The sequence below is a fragment of the Mus caroli genome, chromosome 8 (genome assembly GCF_900094665.2).
Source record: "Mus caroli chromosome 8, CAROLI_EIJ_v1.1, whole genome shotgun sequence".
In the NCBI taxonomy this organism is placed as follows: Eukaryota; Metazoa; Chordata; class Mammalia; order Rodentia; family Muridae; genus Mus; species Mus caroli.
The window spans coordinates 103,124,426-103,135,233 of NC_034577.1; the positions used below are offsets into that span (position 1 = coordinate 103,124,426).

Genomic DNA, 10,808 nt, shown 5'->3' on the forward strand with positions numbered 1-10,808 from the left:
TGGGAGGCAGAGGCAGGCGGATTTCTGAGTTCGAGGCCAGCCTGGTTTACAGAGTGAGTTCCAGGACAGCCAGGGCTGCACAGAGAAACCCTGTTTCAAAAAAAAAAAAAAAAAAATGATTTTTATGTTATGTTCATTGGTATTTTGTTTTCAAATATGTCTGTGTGAGGGTGTCAGAAGCCCTAGAACTGGAGTTAGAAACAGTTGTGAGCAACCATGTGGGTGCTAGGAATTGAATCCCGGGTCCTCTGGAAAAAGCAACCAATGCTTTTAACTGCTAACCCGTCTCTCCAGCCCCAGGACCCAACTTCCATGGTGCATACACCTGCAAACAGAGGAAGGTGGAGCTCTATGAGTTTGAAGCCAGCCTGGTCTACATACCTGATTTCAGGCTAGCCAAGGCTACATAGTGAGACCATGTTAAAAAAAAAAATATATATATATATATATATATATATATTGAAAGAGATAGATAGTGCAAGCTAGGGAGGGACACAGTAGAGTGATCAGTAGACTGTGGTAGTAAACCAGATGGGGAGAGAGAAAAAAGGAGGGAAGCAGGGAGGGAGAGAAGGAGAGGCAAGGAGAGGGGCTGGGAGGATTTTTAGGAATTTTTTTTTGAGACAGGGTCTCATGTAGCCAGGCTGGCCTAGAAACTTGCTGTGTAGCCAAGGCTGACTATGAGAGCATGGTCCATTCCCCTAGTTCTGATATTACAAGGCTGAGCCAGGAGTTTTTAAAATTACAGGTGTTACTGGAAATAAGAGGAATCGGGCCCTGATCCAGTGCTGAGGAGAATGGAAAAAAATGGTGCCGCGGAAAAGTCTGGCAGTTCCTCAGAGGGCTGAATGGAGTCAGCACATGATACTGTTCCTCCCGTCCAGGCTATAGACCCAGTAATGGTGAAAACATATGTCTACGGAAAACCTGCTCAGGAACTTTCATAACGGCGTCATGCGAGATAAACTCAAAGCAGAAACGCCTCAAATATCTATCAACTGATAAGCAAAACGATTGTATACCTCACAACAGAAAATTCTCCGCCAAGAGCCAAGGAGATGGCTCAGCAGATGTGAGCACTGGCTACTGTGTAACCCTGATAGCCTGGGTTCCGTCCTCAGAATCCACTGTGGAGGGAGAGAGGCGCCTCCCCAGAGTTGTCCTCTGATCTCTATATGTGGGTCATGGTATATGCATAAGCCTCAGCTCGGACACATCACGCGTGCACGCATCAGTCTGGAAAGCCAGGGCTGGTAACACAGCCTTTTCCTAGCAGTTTTAGAGGCTGAGGCAAGCGGATCACAAATTCCAGGACAGACCTCAAAGTTTAGGATATAGCCGGGGATATTGATCCGTGATAGAGCCCATGCACGTGAGTACCCCTAGGTTCAGTTCCAATCACTGAAAAACTCCTCAAGACCCTGAGGCATTTCTGAGCAGATACCAAAACAGACAACCCCAAACACATGCGCGAACACACATGCACCCACGCACGTACGCACGCACGCACGCGCTGCTTTCCTTAGTTCTGAGCTTCTGGAATTCTGCTTTGGAGAAACAGTTTTCTGGAACTGGGAATGTTGCTCAGTAGTTTTAGAACAGTTGGCTAGCATGCATGGGACTCTAGGTTCCATTCTCAGCAGTAAAAAAGAAAAAAGTGTGGGGGGGATTGTGGAGAAAAAAATATTGGATTTTGATTTTTGTTTTTCCTATTCTCATATCACAATTACCACTGCGACCCCCAGAATGGTGGGGAATTCTATTACCATACAATCCTGCAGTGACCAATCCTGCAGTGGCTGTGCCTCTTATAAGTCAATTCAGTTCTGACTCAGACTTCTAGAGACACAAGTTCGAGGACCGAGTTCTGAGACCCTTCTTTCTTCTTTAGGTGTGAGTTAACAAGCTCCAGCTTGCTTGACTGGCCCACCAGCTAAAGACTGGAGTTCCCATGACTCACTCCTTCCCGGAATTCAGTTAATTTATTTGACTGGCTCACAGAATTCAGGGGGAGACTTATTTTCATACAAAGGATACAAATAAAAACATACATCTCGGGTGGGAAAGGAGAAGTGACTTCATGGTCCTCTCCAGGTGCACAGACCTCAAGTAATCTCTCTAAACTCTATCCTTTCCTGCTTTTAGAAACACTCCCTCCCCTGTATGTCTTCTGCTACACGGTGTGCAGAACCCAGCAGAGCCCGTCAGTCTAGATTCTTGACTTTTCTGTGCAGCATTCCTTTCTCCAGGGCATGGGGTATGGAGCAAGACCCCTCAAGATACTCTGTCTACTTTAGACAAGGCACTCAGACAATTCCTGGACAACCAGAAGCTCCAAGGTGCACTGCGGGAGGGGGAGGGGGGAGGAGGAGAGGGGAGAGGGTGGGGAAGGTGAGTTTGAGTTTCTATGACCTGACTTGGGAGGAGAAAAGAGAAATTCTAGTTTATATGATCTGTTTGATCTGCCTTAGAGAGGCTGTTCTGAGTCAGGAATTGTCAATGAAAGCAAAATCTCTTAGGCAGTGGTGGTGTATGTCAGAGCACTCAGGAGGCAGAGGCAGGCAGATCTGAGTTCGAGGCCAGCTTGGTCTACAGAGTTCCGGGAAGCCAGGACTACACACAGAAAAAAAAAAAAAGAACTAACCTTAGTTCTAAGGAATCAGATGCCTTTTTTAATCTCCTGGCTCCTACATGCACTTGGTGCCTATAGATACACTCAGGAATGCATGAATACACATAAAATAAATATCTTTAAGAATTATTAGGGGCTGGAGAGATGGCTCAGCAGTTAAGAGCACTGACTGCTCTTCCAAAGGTCCTGAGTTCAAATCTCAGCAACCAAATGGTGGCTCACAACCATCCATAATGAGATGACGCCCTCTTCTGCTGTGTCTGAAGACAGCTACAGTGTACTTACATATAATAATAAATAAATCTTTGAGAAAAAAAGAATTATTAAAAATCATAGAATCGGGGCTGGAGAGATGGCTCAGCGATTAAGAGCACTGACTGTTCTTCCAAAGGTCCTGAGTTCAAATCCCAGCAACCACATGGTGGTTTACAACCATCTGTAATGAGATCTGACACCCTCTACTGGTGTGTCTGAAGACACCTACAGTGTACTTACATATAAATAATAAATATTTAAAAAAAAATCATAGAATCATATAGAGGGATCCTGAACTGTGAAACTCCTTCCCATAGCAACACAGGATATTATGTAGGGCATGTACATTTAACATAACCCCATGCTTCCGAGGCAGAGCCCTTATAGAGCGCATCTAGAATGTTCTCTGATTTATTTTTTAATATTTGTTTGTTTGTTCATTTGTTTATTCACTTAGAGACAGCGTCACACTCAGTAGCCCTGTCTAGCCTGGAATGTGCTATGCTGTGGAGTGGTCTGTCTTCAAACTCAGATCATCTTGCTCGTGTCTCTGAGATTAAAGACCTGTGCCAGGCACAACCCTCTGTAGTGAGAATTCTGGAATTTTAGGCTCTTTAAAAAACACAGAAAGAGCCGGGCAGTGGTGGCGCAGAGCTTTAATCCCAGCACTTGGGAGGCAGAGGCAGGCGGATTTCTGAGTTCTAGGCCAGCCTGGTCTACAGAGTGAGTTCCAGGACAGCCAGGGCTATTTGGAGAAATCCTGTCTTGGAAAACAAAACAAAACAAAACAAAAAAACACCACAGAAAGACTACCAGAATATGTTTTTTGCTTTACTATCACGTGTGGGGCTGTGGACCTGCTTCCCAGTGGCTGTCTCTGATTTGCCTCCTGCTCTAGCAGGGGCATGGTTTAACCAGCTGCAAATAGTTTCTGTGATTGTGTGATGTTTGGAATTCTGGGAACTTTTCAGAGGGTCTATAAACACTAGAGCTCCACTAGGTGGGGGTTGCGGTCATTCAAGGTGGGTTGGTTGTGGTTTGTTAATAGTCATGCCCAAGCAGAAACAAAAAGAAATTAGATTCAAAGATCTCTCTCTCTCTCTCTCTCTCTCTCTCACACACACACACACACACACTTTTCTGTCTAGCAATAGTGAGTGAAACTGGGGGGTGGGGGATACAGGGTGGGACAAAGTAGTAAAGACCAGCTATGAGGAAAGAACGAAGAAAGAAATTAGATTCAAGGATCTCTCTCTTTCTCTCCTATTGAGTGATTCAGGCTGAAACTGGGGAGGGTGGGGAGGATGAAGGGTGGGAAAAAGAACCCCCAAAGTAGCAAAAGATCAGCTACAGCCTTCCGATTAACTTTTTAATGACTTTACGTTTAAACGAGCAAAGTATTTGCCCAAGTCAATGACGTCACTAAAAAGGATTAGTAGAGAAGAAAGGAAGTCGAAACAGTCAACCGGTGTCATAGGTCATACTCCAATTTGAAACAAAACAAAACAAAACGATCTCTAGAAGCTATCTTAGAAATAATGGGAGAAATTTCAATATGGACTTGTCTTAGGTGATGTTGAATGCTGTCAGTACCATCCAGTATACTCCTGTCTGTGCAAATCTACATGGCGTGTGTCCTCCAGTGAGGCTAGAGGCTGGACCCTGTTGCATCGAAGGGTCCAGGTTACTTAATCTCTCTGTGCCTGTTTATTACTTTAAATCGATAAAACAGAGGACATAGTATCCCTAACTTATGGGCTGGGTCTCAAGACGGGGATGCTCATATTTCTAAAGCACTTAAAATAACACTAGTCATAGCCGGGCAGTGGTGGCACATGCCTTTAATCCCAGCACTTGGGAGGCAGACGCAAGTGGATTTATGAGTTCAAGGCCAGCCTGGTCTACAGAGTGAGTTCCAGGACAGCCAGGGCTACACAGAGAAACCTTGCCTCGAAAAACCAAAACAAACAAACAAAAAAACCAAACAAACCAAAACAAAAAAACAAAAACACAAAACCACTAGTTGATCTTGTGATCTGAGTCATAATTATATTATTCTATGAACCTAAGAGAAATTCCTCGCATATGAAAAACCCCAGCACAGCAGTCCAGACAGACTTTGATGACCCTCTGACTCTAACAAAAGGCATCGAGCACAGGCAGAGGAGACACACGTGCATACAACACAGAAGACTATGAGAAAGAATGGCTTTTGAAGTCAAACTGGGTTCATAGCCTATGTCAGATTCCTTGGTAAAACGAGACTAGAATGAGTCAACCCACCCACTGTCTTCTCTCCCTGTACGTAGCTCTTTCTGCACCCCGGGCTTCCAGTCAGCCCAGCCCGCCCCCCCACCCCCCCCCCCCGTTCGAGCCTCAATTCCCTCATCTTTAAAAAGACAGCATTTGATGTATTTAGCTAAGAGCATGGCAGCACAGTCCTGTAATCCCAGAATGTATAAGTTGGAGGCCAGGCCACCCTGGGCTACAGTGACAGCCTGGACTGTACCGAGAAATCAGGCCTCAAATCCCAGAAACCTTAAGCCCTCCTTCCGAAGTGTGGGGGAAATTGAATTTGTTTCCCCTTTCTGCTACGTATTAGGAAGAAAGAGAAAGGAGCATTTTTGGGGGTGCGCACAGCACATACTGAGGGTCAAGAGAACCCACTGCTGTGTCCAAGGCTGAACATCACATCGAGAAGCCAAGCCACTAGACCCAAATTCTAGATCGGGTTGCAAACTAATTTTTTCTTCAGCATTCTGTGACAAAGCTCTTGAGCAAGCTTAAAATGATGCACTACTAGTGGATGGGAGAGGGAAAGGAGGGGTGAAGCCCCTGGAGGACTGACCATTTCCAAGAGCCCTGCGAACCGTAACTTGTCTCTGTGACACACATTATACACAATTCACTCTCGCCTCCAACCCTGACTAAGCTGTCAGACCGGTGAGCTACGAGAGCTGCGTCTCCAGTTCAGTCCAAATCCCTCCTTGAAATGGAACATCCCACCTGGAGACCTGATTACTCATCTATACCCGAAAGCTTGGAGTTTGCCCACGAACTGGCCCTGCCGCCCGGAGGAGGACTGCTCTCTCCCCAGGCTCAACAAAGACTCCTAGAACTGGTCCCTTCCGAGTTCTACCCCACAAGCAGTCCTTCTTCTTCCCTGGGAATCCACGGGACGGACTCAGTTCTTACGATCCCACAGCGAAGAAAGGACATCCAGTGACATCGGCCCGGGAATCTAGAGGGCACCGATGGGGTACTAACATGTAAGAAACACTTGGAGAAAACCAGATAGGAATCCCGGAAGAGCAGTAAGAACGAGATGTTGGGGTGCAGGAGTCCTTAGTTATCCTTAACCTTAGTTATCACGAAGACCCGGGCCCCCCACCCTGGAGCAGGCACCCCCATCTCGTTCCCCGTCCCGGCCCCGCTCTACCTGCGCTGCCCGCCGCGCTTCTGCGCTGCTCTGCGCTGCGCACCCGAGGCGCACACAATGAGCCGCTCAGTCCGTGGTGGCTCTTTGCCTGGGGCTGCCGGCGGGAGCCAGGGCGGGATTGGAGCAAGGAGGCAGCCAGTCGGCCTAAGGCTCCTCTATCCTTCCCAGGCGTGAACGTGGCGGGCCACGCCCGGGGGCGGGGGAGGGGGGCGAGGGCAGGAAGGTGGAGGACACAGGTGGGCTCCCAGAACACTGACCGCCCCCCAGGGGGTGGGGTGGGGAGGATGGATCATCAAGCCTGCTGGCAGAGCCACCGCTCGGCCCCACTAATGGACTGAAAAAATCTGTCCCGAGGGAAGAAGCTTCCAGAGGACAAAAGGCCCTTGTGCAGGAAATTGAATCTTTATCTTGCCCCCTCCTCTGAGGGTGGCATCTTTGCAACTATCCAAACAGACACCTTGATGCCAGGGGGACCCGGATGCCTCCTGAGCAACACCGGAGTGGGGAGGGGCCGAGGGAACAGGTAGCTTTTGCAGCAGGAGCAGCTGCCATCCCCTTCGGGTACACGCCTCTACCTAAAGGTGCAGGTCCAGATAAACACTGGACACATCACAACAATAAAGTAGATTTCTCTTCTTAACAAGTAGTAGGGCAGAGCCCAAGTGTATGCAGAAGGCAGGGCTTTGTGGGAGATTTGTAAATCCGTGGTGGGGTCCAAGTCCCTTCTGGGAGCCTTTCCGGGCTGCGGCTTGGCAAGATAAAATTAGGATCCTTAACCATGGCGCCGTGAGTTTTCTGAGCTAGTAACTTCTTTCTGAATCTATCTTAAGGAAATAAACCAACAATGAAGATTTATATATAACTTTCTAAGAAGTGGTATTTACCACAGGGGGCGGGGAAGCTACAATGAGCACAAAAATAAATAAATAAATAAATAAATAAATAAATAAATAAATAAATAGCTGCGTTCTAAGAGAATGCCAGTCTACTAACTTCTGGGTAAAGTATTTAGACGGCTGTTACTTTCTCCAGAGCTGGGTGGTATGGGCACACGCCTTTAATTCCAGCACTCAGGATGTGGAAGTGACTCTCTGTGTTCGAGGTTCAGCCTGGTCTACAGAGTGAGTGCCAGGACAGCCAGGGCTACACAGAGAAACCCTGTTTTGAAAAGTAACACAAAAATTTAAAGTCAGGTTTGGTGAATCATTCCTGTAATTAATCCCAGCACTTGAGAAACTGAGGCAGAAGGATTACCTGAAGACCACCCTGGGTTACATTCCACGACCCTGTTTCCATAAAATTAAATAAGTTTAATCAAGGCTCGCGAGATTTACATATTTTCTCCAGGAGACACTTTTAGAAGTTACCTGGCCAAAAATGTACAAAGCTTACTTTGAAATGCATGAACTTGAAGAAGGGGGGGGGGGTATGAAGAGAGAGTAGGGGGATGACTCAGGCCTCACCTCATTCAAACAGAATCTGAACCGATCAAGTAACAGAATCAGACCTTTTTCCCATCCACCTTCCCGGGATGAGGAATCAACTCAGACTCTGGGTTAGAGCTCAGCTGCAGTTCTGTATATTTTTCACTATACCTTCTGTCATTCTGTGCTATGTAGGCTTGGAACTAACTACCCAACATCTGATCTGAAAACCTGATACTCACCAAACACAGTTGTAATTTTCCAGCCTGAGCTTCCCACTTGCCATATGGATTCCAATGAAAAAAATCCTCTGTTACTAGGGGACTTTTGCCAAAGATCTAACGAAAGTGCCAGCATCTTTAGGCAGGGTACTGGCAGAGGACGGCTGTTAAAGTCAGTCAGTCAGTCAGTCAGAACCATGTGGAAGCTCTTCCCTCCCTAGTCTCCACCGCCCCCCCCGCCCCCTCCCCCACACACCCAGGGTCCCTGCCGCTCAGAAGCCAAGGGAAACTTTCTTTTGGAATATTTTAATTAGAAAGTTATAAAACATCATTGAGTTCTCAGTACAATTTTTGCACAGGATAGTTTAACTTAATGCAAAGGAGCTTGTATCTTTGGTCATCTTTCTGTATCTTGCTATCTTTTTTCCATACAACATACTTCTGATCAGGCCCCAAACCCATTTCCTTATTTTACTGAGACAGGGTCTCAAGTGTCCCCGGCTGGGCTCTAACTCAAGGATGATCCTGAATTTCTGCTCCTGCCTCCACCTGCAATGTGCTGGGGTTATAGGCTTGCACCACCATAAAGGTTTATGTGTAGCTGGGGATGGAACCCAGGGCTCCAAGTGTGCCAGGCAAGCGCTCTTCCAACTGAGCCACATCTCATAACCTTTTTGAAATTGAAATCAGAGACCATTTTTTCATGTATATCTTCAGGAAAAAAAAAATAAGCCCACTCAGGCATATAATCGGCTGTGTTAAGTCAGAGAAATTAGTAGAGAGTTTTTCTCCTTGAATACTCAAAATAGCTTTTTTTTTTTTTTTTTCAAAATTCTTACTTTGCTCAGCCTGACAGAAGGATGTCTCCAAGGTAAACTGAGGCACGTGGTGAGGAGTGCTTGTGGTTAGACCTGGAGGCATGGGGATGGGGTAGGAACATCCTTCCAGGGCGGGGCTAATGATGTAGCGGAGGGAGGGAGGTCTTTAGGAGAACACACTTGCTCGGGGAAGGAACGGGGCCAAATAACAGTTTTGGATGCAGAGTAGATAGATGTCTTTGTAGGTTCGTACCTCTATAGATTACAGGGCTATCTGGCTAGGCTCCTTCTCACTCCGTTAAGGGCCAGGTTGGCTTAGATGCTCTGCTCAGCCTCTTTCCTCACTCTCCTCATGCCTCCCCTCTGGTAGGTACTCTGGTCCTTAATCAAGGGAACTGCAAAACAACTGAGTTTTCAGCTCAGCCTCCAAATCAACCCTGCGGTTGTCAGGCAGTGGATGCCAATGCCAACAACAACCCCTCTGTCACCCACATCCTTTCAGAAAGGGGGAAGGCCATCAAGGAGGAGTGGCCAGGCTGTTGGGTGAGAGCCAGGGAGAAAGAACCAGTTGTTAGAAGCCCGCCATCCTCCCCTGGTGCAGGGAGGGGATAGGGAGACGGACTGAATGAAGCAGGCGCTTCTGACTCCAGCCGCCATCCCAGGGGCACAGACAGAGGGCAAGAAACAGGGCACAGAGCCAGCCGCAGCAGGGCAGGCACAGAGGGCCGTTCAGCTGAACTGATGATAGACCCCCATCTATTAGCCTGAGGGCAGGTGTCTGGTCCTCCCGCCCTTAAGTTACCCGCCAGCAAGCACGTGGTTTTTGAGCCGCTGGTATTTAGGTCCTGACCTGCCCCCTTCCGGTCTCCAGTTAAGAGGCTTCAGTTCTGGAAATCAAAGTTCTAAATGGGCACTGTGTAGATAACTAGGAGTAGAATGTACTAGGGGCTTGCGTGCCTCTTGTGAGAGCCCCGGAGGAGAGAGGAGTGCGCAGGGCATCCCAGTTCAAAAGACTCTTCGCTTGACCAGAGGTGGGGCTCTTTCAAAGATGTATGAACTCACAGTAATTTTCTCCCTGAAATCCAAGGCCAAAGCAAAGCAAAAGCAGAAACAAAACAAAACAAAAATCACAGGCCCCGGCCACCCTGAGACCTTTCCACAAACTAGTGTTTGTGGGTTCCCTCGGTGCTTTGAAGGCGTGGATTTTGTGCAGTCCAGCCCTGGAAAACCCGTTCTTTGTCTCTGAAGTGAAACATGCAGGCTTGAAAGTGTCCGGTGGGCTCTTCGCAGAAATGTTGTAAGATGGCAGGTCTCAGAAGACAGGAATGAGGTAGCCGCGGTCCCTTGGGCTCCTGACCGGGTATCTTCTCAGGATAAGTGCTCTTTCCGTATCTCTCCCTGGGGCATGGCTACAGGGATAGAGGTCACTACTTGGTTCTGAAACACGAAGATTTTGATTCTTTCAAACACCCAGAGGAAGATCAGCAGGATGCTGACATACTGGATCCAGGCGAACTTGATCATCTCCCAGAACCCTGGCTGGTAAGTACAAGGCGCTAAGGAGATAACAGCTACACATGTAAGACGCCGTTACCCCGAAGCTCAGGTCAGATGGGAAATAGAAAGAATATTTCAAATACTCTTCAGATAAAATGGATGACCAGGGATTATTAAGATATAAATATGGTAATTTCTGCCTCAGAAGAATTGTTTAGAAAGAAATAGGCACAGGAAATTGATTTCTCTTTGCTGTGGGAATGGCAGTCATTTGTGTTGGGCTGCAGCAATTTCCTATCTTGTGAGGCCCACATCTGTTCCTACTTGGGGTAGCTAAGGAAGCTCTCCTTTGCTAGTGGAAACGAGCGACCACGGGGCGGCTAACGGAAAGGATATGAAATGACTTCGGCGGGATAGCGGATGACAGCATGGATCACAAACGGAGCTTCAGCGGCTCTGCCCACCAGCCAGATCGGGTTGGGGTCACTGAGGACAGTGGTAACTGCAACACAAACAGTCATT

General features: G+C 47.5%; 2 protein-coding genes across 2 annotated transcripts in view; both read right to left on the minus strand.

Moving 5' to 3' along the window:
* LOC110300787 (carbohydrate sulfotransferase 5) overlaps positions 1–6,404 on the minus strand; it is a 16,652-nt gene extending 10,248 nt beyond the window's left edge. Inside the window, exon 1 of the mRNA XM_021171062.1 lies at positions 6,327–6,404. The gene's annotated coding sequence lies outside the window, so the exon portion shown is untranslated. The remainder of the gene's footprint in view (positions 1–6,326) is intronic.
* A 1,903-nt stretch (positions 6,405–8,307) lies between these two features.
* The window catches only part of Tmem231 (transmembrane protein 231), a 21,950-nt gene continuing 19,449 nt past the window's right edge, over positions 8,308–10,808 (minus strand). The window contains exons 6-7 of the mRNA XM_021170437.2: positions 10,683–10,788; positions 8,308–10,335 (exon numbers count right to left, since the gene is read on the minus strand). Of these exons, the coding sequence (XP_021026096.1) occupies positions 10,158–10,335; positions 10,683–10,788 (284 nt within the window). The 3' untranslated portion in view covers positions 8,308–10,157. The remainder of the gene's footprint in view (positions 10,336–10,682; positions 10,789–10,808) is intronic.